This window comes from Bison bison, unplaced genomic scaffold, assembly GCF_000754665.1.
Source record: "Bison bison bison isolate TAMUID 2011002044 unplaced genomic scaffold, Bison_UMD1.0 scf7180017864280, whole genome shotgun sequence".
Lineage (NCBI taxonomy): Eukaryota > Metazoa > Chordata > Mammalia > Artiodactyla > Bovidae > Bison > Bison bison.
Window position 1 is genome coordinate 5,408,201 of NW_011494852.1, and position 14,898 is coordinate 5,423,098.

The 14,898-nt window shown below is 41.4% G+C and overlaps 1 protein-coding gene across 3 annotated transcripts; it reads left to right on the plus strand.

Moving 5' to 3' along the window:
* Nucleotides 1–303: 303 nt before the first annotated feature.
* On the plus strand, nucleotides 304–13,465 carry ZNF527 (zinc finger protein 527). 3 transcript variants are annotated; one of them, XM_010849153.1, is made up of 6 exons: nucleotides 304–1,127; nucleotides 2,970–3,090; nucleotides 4,497–4,571; nucleotides 6,409–6,525; nucleotides 7,177–7,272; nucleotides 11,140–13,465. In XM_010849153.1, exons 4-6 carry the CDS (start codon nucleotides 6,456–6,458, stop codon nucleotides 12,711–12,713), a joined length of 1,740 nt encoding a protein of 579 aa, XP_010847455.1. In that variant the 5' UTR covers nucleotides 304–1,127; nucleotides 2,970–3,090; nucleotides 4,497–4,571; nucleotides 6,409–6,455; the 3' UTR covers nucleotides 12,714–13,465. The 3 variants fall into 3 exon arrangements, with proteins under 3 accessions (XP_010847455.1, XP_010847453.1, XP_010847454.1); XM_010849151.1 differs by having other exon boundaries at nucleotides 6,409–6,535; nucleotides 11,140–13,322; XM_010849152.1 differs by lacking the exons at nucleotides 304–1,127; nucleotides 2,970–3,090 and adding an exon at nucleotides 3,458–3,486 and having other exon boundaries at nucleotides 6,409–6,535; nucleotides 11,140–13,322.
* Nucleotides 13,466–14,898: the final 1,433 nt, after the last annotated feature.

Here is a 14,898-nt window from a genome sequence, read left to right on the forward strand (position 1 = left end):
AGAAGGGATATGGGCTTCCCAGGTGGCACAGTGGTAAAGAATTTGCCTGCCAATGCAGAAGACGCCAGCGTCTCAGCTTCCATCCCTGGCTTGGGGAGATTCCCTGGAGTAGGAAATGGCAGCCCAATCCAGTATTCTTGCCTGGAAAATGCCATGGACAGAGGAGACTGGTGGGGTACAGTCAGTCCATGTGGTCGCAAAGAGTCTGACACGACTGAGTGACTGAACGGGTGCATGTGTACGGGCGCGCGTACACACACACACACACACACACACAATATAAAAATAAGGATAATACTGACCCCGCCCTGGCTGGGGTGAGAGGTTGGGCAGGGAAGACAGAACAGTTGGACCTGGAGACAGACAAACAGACACATATACACAGGACACACAGACTACTCCCCCACAGACTCAACTCTAAAGCCCAGAAACAAAGCTCCACCGCCAATTATGAGAAAACCTCCGCGATCTCTGGGCTAAGAACACAGTTACAGAAACGTCATGCCCAAAGTCAGCCACAGTCCCTTACACATCCACAATCACTTTCCCATTCTTGGCAGATCCACAATCTCACACAATGACCCACAATCACGGGGCATGATTTAAAATACACAAGCTGACTACACTGACAGAACACGTCGCCCCGTGGTGTGCAAGCACAAAAGTGTGCAGCGACAGTCACACCCAAATCGCCACCCCTGAGCACTCAGTAACAGTCACGGACACGCGCAGCTTCAGCATTCCCTCACATACAGTTGCCCAGGGTCACTTAAATGCCCATTCACGATATCCCAGGTTATCACACAGTTCTGTGGGTACTCGGACTTGTGGCCGTGGCCTCCTGTCGTGCAGCCGTGTTGTTGGGGCGTGCTTCGCGGCCCTCTGGGAAATGTAGTTCATTCAGCAAGGAGGCCGAGGCGCAAAGCGTCTGGGACTTGTGGTCCTCAGGGTCGGAATGAAAAGCTGAGTCGCTAGTCTAGTTCCTTGCAGCTAGATGTTTCCCCAGCCGAACCCGGGGTCCGGTGAGCGTCAGTCCGCATCCCGCTGTGCCCCGCAGGGGATTCTGGGAGGCGACGTCGCGGGTCTCGGGTCGCTGGGCGGGTTTCCAGAGCCAGGGACACCGGGAGGTGAGTTGGGCCTGGCTGGCGCGAGAGCCAGAGATCAGGGCCGGGCTTGGGGGTGGCCCGGCAGGGATCGGGATGGGGACCAGGCGGGCGCCTCTGGGGAGACTGTGTGTCACCGTGTATGGCTGTGTGACAGTGTGTGTGTGTGACAGTGTGAACTTACGTGTCACTGTATGATTGAACGCGACTCTGACCATCTGTCTCTGGCATAAAAGTGAGTCTGTTTCTGTGTGACGGTCTCCGCAGGTGTAATTGTGTTATTTGTGTATGGGTTTGTGAGAGACTACAGGTGTAACATTGTGTGTGTGTGACTGTTTGACCGCTTGTCCCTGTGGATGTAACTGCGTTTAAAGTTGTGATTATGTACCCATGATCATCAGTCTGCAGGCATAATTTTGTATGAGTAATTGTGGCAGGATGTGTGACCTTGTGTGGTATGTCACTGTGTATGAGGTTGTGTGTGACTGTCTCTCTGTTGGAGTAATTGTGTATCATCTCTCTTTGCATTAATGCCAGTGTGTGTGTATGCGACATTATGTTTGCGATTGTGTGGCCATGTTTGTATGCATATGATTGGGAGAGAATTTGTATGTGTAGGTCAGACCTGGTATGTGATTATGAGACACAGAAAGATTAAAATTGCTCACCCATCTTCACACGGTTACTAAGTGACAGAACTGGGACTTTAGCCCAGGCTATTTAGCTCCAGAGTCTTTGCTTTTAATTTTTCAACTCTCTTGATCTTTTCCACATTGTGAGAGTGAAAAATGGGGGCCCTGGGTTCTGAGGGTGTTGCAGAGGATTGTCTGTGGTCTTGGTCCAGGACCTTCTGGACATGGAAATTAATTTGGATCTCTTCCTTCCGTCCCCTTGTGAGTCACAGAACCCAGTCTAAAGACATTGTAGTGAGACCATCCTCACATTGGCTGCCTTTCTGGAGGAAAGCCCAGCTTTCCTGTCCTTAGGCCATTGATTTTGAGATTTTAGGTTTGTCTGTGTCAAAACTCTTCTATGTTTAGTGCTGAGAGAGGCTAATCCATGGCTCTTTTTCTTACATACTAAGGAAAATCCCATGGACGGAGGAGCCTGGTAGGCTGCAGTCCATGGGGTTGCTAAGAGTCGGACACGACTGAGCGACTTCACTTTCACTTTTCACTTTCATGCATTGGAGGAGGAAATGGCAACCCACTCCAGTGTTCTTGCCTGGAGAATCCCAGGGACGGCGGGCCTGGTGGGCTGCCGTCTATGGGGTCGCACAGAGTCGGACACGACTGAAGCGACTTAGCAGCAGCAGCAAGTGAACTAAGATTTTGGTTCTGACTTTTTAATAAGGAAAGATGTTCTCATTTCCTTTTCAAACGTGTGTGTAAAATCTAAATGGCAACAAGGGTGGCACTTCTCTGTGCCAGGAGTTGGCTCAGGCATTTAACAATGAGGAAAGGTTCTGGCAGTTGGATTGATTTGCCCAAGGTCACCTAGCCAGTGAGGAAAGGACTGGAGAGTCAATGTGTGCCTGGGGACTATATAAAGCCCAAATCTTTTCCATCACCTTCTTTCAGAGACTGACGGTTCTTTCAGACTTGAAAAATATTCATGATGCACAGCTATTTGAAACAAATTTAAAAGATATTTATTTTATGCAGATGCTACTTGGAGCTCCCCGATTCTGAAAAGACTTCGTTGATTTTCTTCTCAGGTTGCAAAGGCCTTTGTGGACAATTTCAGGCTGCATTGCACTAAGGAAATAATTTTCTTGGAGGTTGAGTTGACTAGTGCAGAGTAGCCCAGGATTAGGGGATTGTATATCTTAAATTCTGAGTCAAACACAACTGTCTTTGTTTTCAGAGTGAAGAAATGTTGGCTCTGAGAAGACAAGGAACTTGTTTCAGGCTGTATAGTTTCTTATTGGTTTGGTGTTGAAATTTGGCATGTTTACCTCAGGCTGAATTTCTGTGGAGAAATTAAGGTAACATCTTCCACCTCCAAAAATGCTTCTCTATAAAACATATAGCACTGATTTCTCAGGTTATGTTGATTATTTCCCATGCAAACACTGTGGTCTCTTGAAAGAGAACATTTTTTTTTCCCTAATATTTATTGTTGCTGTTGTTCAGTCACTAAGTAGTGTCTGACTACTTGCGACCCCGTGAGCTGCAGCACACCAGCCTTCCCTTGACTAACTCCTGAAGTTTGCTCAAACTCATGTCTATTGATTTGGTGATGCCATCCCACCACCTCATCCTCTGTTGCCCCTTTCTCCTGCTGTCAATCTTTCCTAGCATCAGTGTCTTTTCCAGTGAGTTGGCTGTTCACATCAGGTGGCCAAAGTATTGGAGCTTCAGCTTCAGCATCAGTCCTTTCAGTGAGTATTCAGGGTTGATTTCCTTGCAATCCAAGGGACTCTCAGAGTCTTAATATTTATTTTGTTTATTGATTTGGCTGGGCCAGGTTGTAGTTGTGGCATGTGGGATCTAGTTCCCTGACAGAGATCGAACCCAGGCCCCCTACATTGGGAGTCAGAGTCTTAGCCACTTGACCATCAGGGAAGTCTGGAGGACCAGTTTTTGAGTCACCCTGCAGTTTGACTCTTACGAATTTGAGTAAGCTGTCTAAGCTTTCTGAACCTCAGTTTCACTTGATATAAAATAGGTATAATAATACCTACCTTTGCAGTTTTGTGAAGATTAACTAAGATAATGACATATACAATACGTGTAACATTGCTATTTATATTACAGGAGCCACATTGAGATTTATTTATTTGTCTATCAAATCTGTTTTGAGCACTTGCAGTGGTTCTGGCATTATTATAGCCCTGGAGATACACAGGGACTTCCCTGGTGGCTCAGACAGTAAAGAATCTGCCTGCAATGCGGGAGACCTGGGTTCGATCTCTGGGTTGGGAAGATCCCCTGGAGGAGGGCATGGCAACCCACTCCAGCATTCTTGCCTGGAGAATCCCCATGGACAGAGGTGCCTGGCAGGCTACAGTCCGTGGGGTTGCAAAGAACTGAGCAACTAAGCAACTGAGCAGTTAAGCACAGCACAGAGATACACAGTGAACCCAGTAAATCCTGGCTCTCTTAAATCTTGTACTATTACTTAGGAAGACAACAGAAAAAAAAGAAAGTAACATGTCCAGTGATGTTAAATGCTAAGAAGAAAAAGAAATCAAGATAAAGAAAAATAGTAACTGGGAAGGAGATTCTCTTTAGGTAAAATAAGGAGTTCCCTCCAATGTGATGCACAGACTGGTTCATATAAGGAAACTAGGGACCATAAAGGGGCAGGAAACCTCTCTGTGAGTCTCAGATCAGCAGCATAGGACTGCTGTTCCATTTTGTTGTTGTTCATATAACACCCCCTTTTTAGGACTTTTTTCTCCAAAAGAGAAAATTGAAGAAGGAAGGAAGAATGGCTGTTGGACTGTGTAAAGCCATGTCCCAGGTAAGTTGATGTTTTCAATTTGTTTTCAGAAATTCCATGTCATTTTTTAGGACTTTGGAGAGTCCCAGGTGGTCCGGTGAGCACTCTCTTCACTTCTCCCTCTCCACTGTTTGTTCAGATAATCCTTCTACAAAACATTTAGTATCTTTTTTTTTTTTTTTTAAACTCAGTGTTGTGCTGAAGTGTATAATGGAACAGAACGTTTCATCTTTAGATGGATTGTGATTTGTTGTGTTAGAATGAAAGGATGGAGTGTGATTATCAAGTGCCCTTTTAACTAGGGAGGTCGAGGAATTTTTGTTTGTTTGTTTTTGGAAGTGACATTTAAGCAAAGAGAAACCTCAGTGAACATAGGGAGGAAGTTTTGTTGAGATCTGGGAAAGAGCTTTAAAAGTAGAAGGTGTGATGGGGTGGGGCAGGAGGGAAATCCAAGAGGGAGGAGATATATGTATACAAATAGCTGATTCACTTCGTTGTACAGCAGAAACTAAAACTGTTGTAAAGCAATTAAATTCCGATTAAAAAAAGACAAAAAATGGTGGAAGAAATAGCAAGTGCAAAGTTACTGTGGTGGGAGCATGTTTGATGTATTTCAGGGATAGCAATAAGCTAGTATCATCAGAGGAAAATATGCACTGTGAGATTAGGGGAATAGCTGGGGACCAAATTAAACAGGCCCTTGAAAGTCATGACCAGAGCTTTGATTTTTGTTCTAAGGGTGAAGGAGAACCACTAGAGTGTTGGTGATGTGATCTGATTTATATTTTAAAAGGAAGGGAAATCAAGGAAGTAAGAGTGGAAGCGATGCTTAGTAATCCAGGTGGAAGGTGATAGCTACCTGGATTACGGTGGTGGCATTGGAGCTTTTGAGATTCTGGGTATCTATTGGAGATAGGAAATATGGCATTTGATCAGGGTTTGGTTGTGGAGTGTGAGAGAGAGAAAGAAATCATGAATAACTACAAAGATTTTGCCCTGGGCAATTGTGTATATGGTCATGCTGTTTACTGAGATGGGAAGATGGGCTGGGATGAGATAAAAATCAAGATTTGAGTTCCAGATAAATTAGAGAGACCTGTTGAATATCCAAGTGGAGTATTGGTTATATATCTGGAGTTTAGGACTGGAGATGTGAATTTGAGAGTTGTTAATGTATTTAAGGGCTTTCCCAGTGGCTCAGTGGTATAAGAATCTGCCTGCAATGCAGAGATACAGGAGACTTGGGTTCAATCCCTGGATGGAGAAGATCCCTTGGAGGAGGGCATGGCAACCAATTCCAGTGTTCTTGCTGAGAAAATCCCATGAACAGAGGAGCCTGGTGGGCTACAGTCCATGGGGTCACAGAGTTGGACATGACTGAACTGACTGAACACAGTGTAGTTAAAGCCATGGGACAGGTTAAGATTATCTTGAGGGTAGGTTGTCGTGAATATAGGTAGGAAAGGGGTCTAGGGAGTGAGCTTAGGGCATTCAAAGGCTGACAAAAAGGCTGACACGAAGAGGAGGAACCAGCAAAAGAGACTGAGAAGGACTGATGTAGAAGGAAATCCAAAAGAGTGTGTGGGTCCTGGGAGTCAAGAGGAGAAAGCATTTCAAGGAGGAGATGATCAACTGAGTTAAATTCTTCTGATAGAGATGGAGGAAGATGCTTGGACTGTCTGGGAGTACTTGGTAAACAAAAATTTTTTTCTTTTTCTCCTTTTTTGTCCATAACATGTAGTATGTGGGATCTTAGTTCCTTGACCAGAGATTAAACTCACACCCCCTGCATTGGAAACATGGAGTCTTAACCACTGCACTGTTTGGAAAGTCTCAAGAATTTTTTTTTTAATTTCAGGGATTGGTGACCTTCAGGGATGTAGCTCTGAATTTTTCCCAAGAGGAATGGGAATGGCTGGACTCATCTCAGAAGGATTTGTACAGAGATGTCATGTTGGAGAACTACAGGAACTTGGTATGGCTTGGTAAGGATGTATACCCCCGTAATTCAAATCTTCCCTACGAAGTATATTAGTTTCCTCCATTGGGAACATCTAGGGCATCTGAAATGCTTAGCTGGATTTCTACTTCTTGTTCCCAGGAAATTACTCGAAATATTTTCACAGAGTTATAAATGTAGTATTCCTTTTGCCACTGAATGATGGTTTGGGATAGCAGCATGAGTATGTCGTGGGAATTTTTAAAATTGCAAATCATGAGGTCCCATTATAGACCTACAGTATCTGGGAATAGCCCCAATAGTCTGGTTTTAATGAGCCCTCCAAATGGTTCTGATGCTCATTAATATTTGGGAACCATTGTGATTTCTGATTTGGTAGGGTCTGGGTTGGGGCAGCCTGAGAATTTGCATTTCTGTTTGGTTCCAAGACAGTGGTTCTTTTCTGCTCTAGTACTTTGAGAATTGCTGCTATGACAGAAGCTTTGTCTTTCTCATCCTCCTTACAAGCTTCTTTTTATTCTCTGGCCCTTGCTCTAATATCCTTTCTTACCTAGTGACCAAGGGATTGACCAAGGGATTGCTGTCACTGGAACAGCAATAGCAAGTGGATTTGTTTATCTGTCTGTCTGTCTCTTGCTTGTTCTCATTTTTCTTCCCCAATAACAGGACTCTCCATTTCTAAGCCCAACATGATCTCCTTATTGGAACAAGGGAAGGAACCTTGGATGGTGGAGAGAGAGATGTCGGATGGTCAACATGCAGGTGAGTGATGGGACTGGGCAGGGAGGGCTGTTGTAAGGTGGCAGCCAATGTGGTCATGAAAAGACTGCCTTGAACTTGAGGTGGCTGCCCTGGGCATCAGGGGATTGTTCCTGCTCTATTTCTATCAAATTATACTCTCAAGGATGTGCGCATGTGTGCTAAGTCACTTCAGTCATGTCCGGCTCTTTGTGATCCTGTGGACTGTAGCCTGCCAGGCTCCTCTGTCCATGGGATTCTCCAAGCAAGACTTCTGGAGTGGGTTGACATGCCCTCCTCCAGTGGATCTTCCCGGCCCAGGAATCAAACCCACGTCTCTTGCATTTCAGGTGGATTCTTTACCACTGCGCCACTGGGGACACCCTACCTCTACCTAAACCTTGAATCTTCTTCCTTTACACTTCTTTCCCCTTTGTGGACAGAATTATATTCATTTCTAAATTTCTTTTTTTTTTTCACTTCTAGATTTCTTTATAGAGTTTTTATCAAAGTTATATATGCACATTAGTTGAAGAGACAAGGATTCACATCTAAGTATCCACTTACATGCAGATTTTTTTCAATAAATACTATACAATTTAAGATTGGTTGAATCCATGGATGCCGAACTGCAGATTTGGAGGGCTGACTGTAAAATTATGCCCCTAGCCCCTGCATTGTTCATGGGTCAGCTGTACAGGAAATCACTCCATATTAGCTCCTAGAGAGCTTCTTCATTTTTCTAATGGCTGCAGAATACCCCATCATGTGGATATTATGGTAATTTATTCAGTATGTGGACATTTAGGATGTTTGCAGTAGTTTACAATTACAAACAATGCTGCAATAACTAACCTTGTACATACATATTTTCCTGTTGTTGAAGTGTTATTTTCAGGGTCATTTCCTAGATGTAAGATCACTAAGTAAGTGGATATGTAGTATTAGGAATTGCCAAATTCCTTCCCAAAAAAGTTGTACCAGTCTGCTTTCTGTATTAGTTTCTTATGGCTGCTGTAACAAATTACCATAAATTTGGTGGCTGAAAAAAAAACAGATTTATTATCTTATGTCTCTGGAGGTCAGAAGTTGAAAATGGATCTTGCAGGGCTAAAAACATTAGAAGCCTGCTTTCCTTCTGAAGGCCCTTGGGGAGAATCTGTTTCTTGCTTTTTTTATACTTTCTTTAGGGCCTTTACCCATCTTTTTATTTTCAACTGTGTAAAATCACTTTGATTTAAATGTGGGGTTTACAGGCAGTATATCAGTCTGGATCTCATTTCAATTTAATAAGTGAAAGTCCACCCACATTTTTTTATATGTTTAGGTTTAATTCTGTGTATTGTTGTATATTTTCTGATTTTTACAGTTTTTAAAAAAGACTTTCACTTGTCTGTTTTCCTAGCCTTTTTTTGGTCATGTAATACTGTAGTTTTTATAATAATTAGATTTTTCTTTTGATCTGGTGTTTCAACAGTGTTTAAAGAAAAACAGAAAGAGACCTTCATGCTTCTTTAAACAGTGTTTATTCCTTCTATTACTTGATTGATCAGCTTTAAAAATTAGCCTTTGATTTTTTTTTTTTTTTTGCCTTTTACAGATGAAAAAGGTAAGCTATCCTTCCTTCCTAAAAGGCTTCCTTGATGGCTCAATTGGTAAAGAATCTGGCTGCAATGCAGGAGACCCTGGTTCGATTCCTGGGTCGGGAAGATCCACTGGAGAAGGGAATAGACTACCCACTCTAGTGTTCTTGGGGTTCCCTTGTGGCTCAGCTGGTAAAGAATCTGCCTGCAATGCGGGAGACCCTGGCTTGATCCCTGGGTTGGGAAGATGCCCTGGAGAAGGGAAAGGCTACCCACTCCAGTATTCTGGCCTGGAGAATTCCCTGGACTGTATAGCCCATGGGGTCGCAAAGAGTTGAACATGACTGAACGACTTTCACTTTACAGATGCATCAAAAAGTAGCCTTATTATATTCCTCACCTTCTCTTCCCAAATTTTGTTAGTTGTATGGTTTTTACATTGTCCAGGCATATTATATTTACATGGTCTGGCGGCTCAGATGGTAAAGAATCTGCTGGCAGTGCAGAAGATCCAGGTTCAATCCCTGGGTCAGGAAGAACCCCTGAAGAAGGAAATGGCAAACCACTCCAGTATTCTTGCCTGGAGAATTCCATGGGCAGAGGTGCCTGGCAGATTACAGTCCATGGGGTCTCAAAGAGTCAAAGACGACTGAGCAACTAACACTTTGACTTTCTTTCACTTATTTTTTTGTCAAATTTATCCTAACTTTTTCTTTTGTTTTATTTCTGTAGCTAAATATATTTAGTGTTTTCCACTAGTTTCTTTTGTTGAGTTTCTCTGGATGTCTCTTGATTGACTGAAATCTGTTCTTTAGCAATTTCCTCAAAAAGTGTTCATGCAAATGATGTCCCCTAAGCTCTACCTTGTTCATAGTTGGCCATTCTTTTCTTAAGTTTCTTATAGTGTATTGGTATTGAATGTTGTTACAAAGAATCCTGATGCCATCTTGATATTTTCTCTTCTGTGTAAGTACCTTTATATTTTGTTCTGATCTCTTAAAAGGTTCTTTTATTTTAAAGTCATTTTAGTGGGGCATGTTTCAGTCTTGACCATTTTGGGTCACTTTTTCCTAGTAGATATGTTCTCTTTCAGGATGGAGATTTGAGTTTTTATTTCAGGAAATATTTTTTTATTTTTATTGATGAATTAAAAAACATGAAAGTATAGAGAATAATATAATAATATAGTAAAGGGTTTCCTGCTGCTGCTGCTGCTAAGTCACTTCAGTCGTGTCCAACTCTGTGCAACCCCATAGACAGCAGCCCACCAGGCTCCCCCGTCCCTGGGATTCTCCAGGCAAGAACACTGGAGTGGGTTGCCATTTCCTTCTCCAATGCATGAAAGTGAAAAGTGAAAGTGAAGTCGTTCAGTCGTGTCCGACTCTTAGCGACCCCATGGACTGCAGCCTACCAGGCTCCTCTGTCCATGGGATTTTCCAGGCAAGAGTACTGGAGTGGGGTGCCATTGCCTTCTCCGAAGGGATTCCTACTGATGAGCAATTTATGTATTTCTCAGTTGCTTACTTGGTTACTTGGTGTATTATTCATTTAATATACTACCTGATTTAACTTTTGATATTTAAGAATCTTGCCTTTTATCTGTGAGACTGGTCTGATACAAGAACAGTGAAATAGGTCATTAGAACAATAAAGAAATTTGAAAAATACACCCATGTATATGTGAGAATTTGGTATTTGATAAAAATAGCCTTTCACATTAGTGGTACAAAAAGATTTTTGTAAAAGTTATGGATAATATTTGTATAATATTGGATTTTGGAAAAATCTTTCTTAAAATGACTGCAAAGCCAGACTCTATAATGAAAAGACTGGGAGATTTGAGTTCAAACTTTATCAGAAGCATTATAAATGAAGATGACATGTGACAATAAAAAGTGATGATTTGAGGGAGAAAAATACTTATAAAGCTATACCACCTTATTTATAATGACTTCTATAAACCACTTAAAAGAAGATGCCAGTATAATTAAAATGTATGCAAAAATATATAAAAGGTACAAAAATGTATATGAAAATGCTCGATTTTCAGAGACTTGCAAAGTAACATAATAATGAGGTACTCTTTACTTGTAGGGGCAAAGGTTTTTAGAATGATGTTAGCCAGTGTGAATCAGTTTGAAGACATGTATTTCATGTTGCTGACAGGAATGTAAATTGATAAAAAAAAGTCAGAACCACTACTTTCTCCCCTCTTTCCCTCAAGTAAATTCTTTAATTCCTTCTATAATGATTTTCTTTCTCCTTGTAAAGGTGAAAAGGAGACATTTGCTTTCTTGATATTTTTCAGACTGGGAGTCTTGGTATGAGATCAAGGCATTATCTCCAAAGTGGTACACTGATGAAGAGGAAATATCGCAGGGGGTGATAACAAAAAGACTTACAAGTTATAGCCTTGAATTCTCCGGTTTCAGAGAAGCCTGGAAATATGAGGCTGAATTTGAGCGGCATCAAGGAAATCAGGAGAGGCATTTCAGGCAAGTGGCAACTCTTAAGGAAATCTCTGCTGTGAAGAAAGACAGTGAATATAATAATTCTGAGAGAAACATTCTCTTGAAGTCAGTACTTTTAACACAACAGAGAGTTCCTCCTGTAGAGCAAGTACATAAATTTGGTATTTTTAACAAAATGTTCCCCCCAAATTCAGTTCTAATTGAACATAAAAGACTGCATGCCGAGAAGGAATCTTTGATAGGTAATGAATGTGAAGAATTCAACCAGAGCACATACCTTAGTAAAGATGTAGAAATTTCTCCTGGGGAGAAATCTTATGAAAGTAATGATTTTTCAAACCTCTTAAGTTTCCATTCATTACTTACTCAACATCAAGCAACTCATTTTGGAAAATCACCCCATGGATATGATGAGTATGGCAATGCCTTTAGCTGTTACTCGTATTTTACTCAACCTCAGAGAATTCATAATAGAGAGAAACCATATGCATGCAATGACTGTGGCAAGGGCTTCAGCCATGACTTTTTTCTCAGTGAGCATCAGAGAACTCATATTGGGGAGAAACCATATGAATGTAAGGAATGTAACAAAGCTTTCCGACAGAGTGCACACCTTGCTCAACATCAGAGAATCCACACTGGAGAGAAGCCCTTTGCATGCAATGAATGTGGGAAGGCCTTTAGCCGTTATGCCTTCCTTGTTGAACATCAGAGAATTCACACAGGAGAGAAACCATATGAATGTAAGGAATGTAACAAAGCCTTCAGACAGAGCGCACACCTTAATCAACATCAGAGAATTCACACTGGAGAGAAACCCTATGAATGTAATCAATGTGGAAAAGCCTTCAGTAGACGCATAGCCCTTACTCTGCATCAGAGAATTCATACAGGAGAGAAACCCTTTAAATGTAACGAATGTGGGAAGACCTTTGGCTATCGCTCACACCTTAATCAACATCAAAGAATTCACACCGGTGAAAAGCCCTATGAGTGCATCAAATGTGGGAAGTTTTTTAGGACTGACTCACAACTTAATCGACATCATAGAATTCATACTGGAGAGAGGCCTTTTGAATGCAATAAATGTGGGAAAGCGTTCAGTGATGCTTTAGTTCTAATTCATCATAAAAGAAGTCATGCAGGAGAGAAACCCTATGAATGTAACAAATGTGGGAAGGCCTTCAGTTGTGGCTCATACCTTAATCAACATCAGAGAATTCATACTGGAGAGAAACCCTACGAATGTAATGAGTGTGGAAAGGCTTTCCATCAGGTCTTGTCCCTTAGGCTACACCAGAGAATTCATGCCGGAGAAAAACCCTATAACTGTAATGAATGTGGGAACAATTTTAGCCATGCTTCAACCCTTAGACGACATCAGAAAATTCATAATAGAAAAATTCTCTGATTATGTGTAATAAGAAAACATGTAGTCACCACTTGGTCCTTATTAAATAAATATCAATGAATTCTTCAGTTAGTAATTCTACTAATATGAATGTAGTAAATATGGAAAAGTCTCCAGTTCACAAGCATCCCTTATTTTAAATAACCTGAGTAGTAGCCATCTATTACTTTTGGATCTGTCGTATGCAGCATTTGAGACTGAACCCATCCTCAGTACCTACCATTCTGATGAAATTATTTAATCAGGGAGAGTAGTGATCAATTATTTTCCTCAACCTAACTAGAAATGAGGGGTTTTCAGATGGCCCTGTCTAGACCAGTAGAGCCCTAGGAAGGTACTGTTATGGGTAATGAGAAAAGATCTTTTCTTTCCTCGCCCCCCCGCCCCCCACTGGAATTGCAAATGTCAAGGATTTGATAAAAACTCACCAGTAGCCTTTCTGTTACCACATAAAGCCTTCCCAAGATAAATCCAATACAAAGAAATTGGAGATAATAGAAATATGAGGATGTTGTTTGATCTGGATCCAGTCATGTCTGAAGCCTACACCATCTTTGACATTTTCATTTTTGTGATCTAATAAATTTTCTCTTTTTTTGCTTCAGTTAATTTGATTTGGAGTCCTGGTGTGTATATCCCATGTTTGCTACACATGTGAAAAAGCCTTAAATCTTTTATATGGCATAATTATTTATCCTGAGGAGAAACCTCATAACAAGTATATGAAAGTTAAATACACACTCTTCATAAAGCTGAAAGAATTGTTACGTTTTATTTGTTGATAAAAAACTAATATTTGTTTGTTTCACAATAAGAGTTTTTTAAAATTCACATAATAAAACTTATTACCAGGCTTTCTCCTAGGGAATTAAAATCTTTTGTGGCAGGGACTGGCTATAGACCTTTAAAGAAATATTGGGGGCTTCCCTGGTGGTCCAGTGGTTGAGAGTCCACTTTCTAATGCAGAGAATGCATGTTTGATCCCTAGTTGAGGAACTACGATCCCACATGCCATGAGACAGCTAAGTCAGCATACCTCAACTGGAGAGCCTGCATGCTGTGACTATGAAACCCATGCCTCTGGAGCCTGTGCACCACAATGAAAGATCCCACATGTCACAATAAAAAAATTTTTTTTTAATTTATTTTTGGCTACACTGGGTCTTCATTGCTGTGTGAGGGCTTTCTCTAGTTGCAGCAAGTGGCTACTCTTTGTCGAGGTGCTTGGGCTTATTGCAATGGCCTCACTTATTGCCGAGCACGGGCTCTAGGTGTGTGGGCTTCAGTAGTTGTGGCACAGGGGCTTAATCGCTTTGAGGCGTGTGGAATCTTCCTGGGGCAGGGATGGAACCCATGTCCCCTGCATTGGCAGGTGGATTCATTGTTGTCATTGTTTTCAGGCAGGAGAATTTTTATCCACTGCACCAGCAAGGAACTCAAATGAAATACTTTATAAAAATAAAGATTGGCCAGCTAAGAGAATAATGGATCTTTCAGTTTAGTGAATGTCTCTTCATCTTACAGGGATTATTTGGTTTTCTACTTTCAGCATGGATTTAAATATTATATGATAGAATATAATACGATAGAATTGTAAATGAAGTCTTTAGTGGGTGGGTTGTAAACTTGATTTAAGAAGCTTATGGGTAACTTCTTTGAAACTGGAGATATTAGGTAAGACATTGCTGGCAGAAAGAATGAGCCATTTTCAACTAATGGTTAAAGCAGTTGGAGCCTAAAATTTTTAGAGTGTGAATCATTTCTATTCAGAGTAATGAGGAACAGAAAGGTGTGGGGAATACATTCCTGTTTTATCTGAGTGGATATATGAAGGTAAACTTTGATATGGAGACCTTGCCACTCTGAACAGTTAGAACCAGTTAGAATCTTGGGCATTTTCTGGAGAAATCTATAAAAGTAGATCAGGAAAATGAATTATGAAAAAGTGATAGATTCACATGTGTATGTATATGCATGGAATGAAACAACTATTAATGCTACAATTTAATAGTCAAATTATATGATCAGTTCGGTTCAGTTCAGTCGCTCAGTTGTGTCCGACTCTTTGTGACCCCATGAACTGCAGCACACCAACTCCCAGAGTCCACCCAAACCCATGTCCATTGTGTCGGTGATGCCATCCAACCATCTCATCCTCTGTCGTCCCCTTCTCCTGCTCTCAAAC

What these genes read in the sequence shown, in the direction of transcription:
- ZNF527 (XM_010849151.1), top strand. Translation starts at nt 4,539, where the DNA reads ATGGCTGTTGGACTGTGTAAAGCCATGTCCCAG. An exon ending in TGTGTAAAGCCATGTCCCAG is followed by an intron (nt 4,572 to 6,408) that starts GTAAGTTGATGT and finishes TTTTAATTTCAG; the next exon opens with GGATTGGTGACCTTCAGGGA. An exon ending in GTCGGATGGTCAACATGCAG is followed by an intron (nt 7,273 to 11,139) that starts GTGAGTGATGGG and finishes GATATTTTTCAG; the next exon opens with ACTGGGAGTCTTGGTATGAG.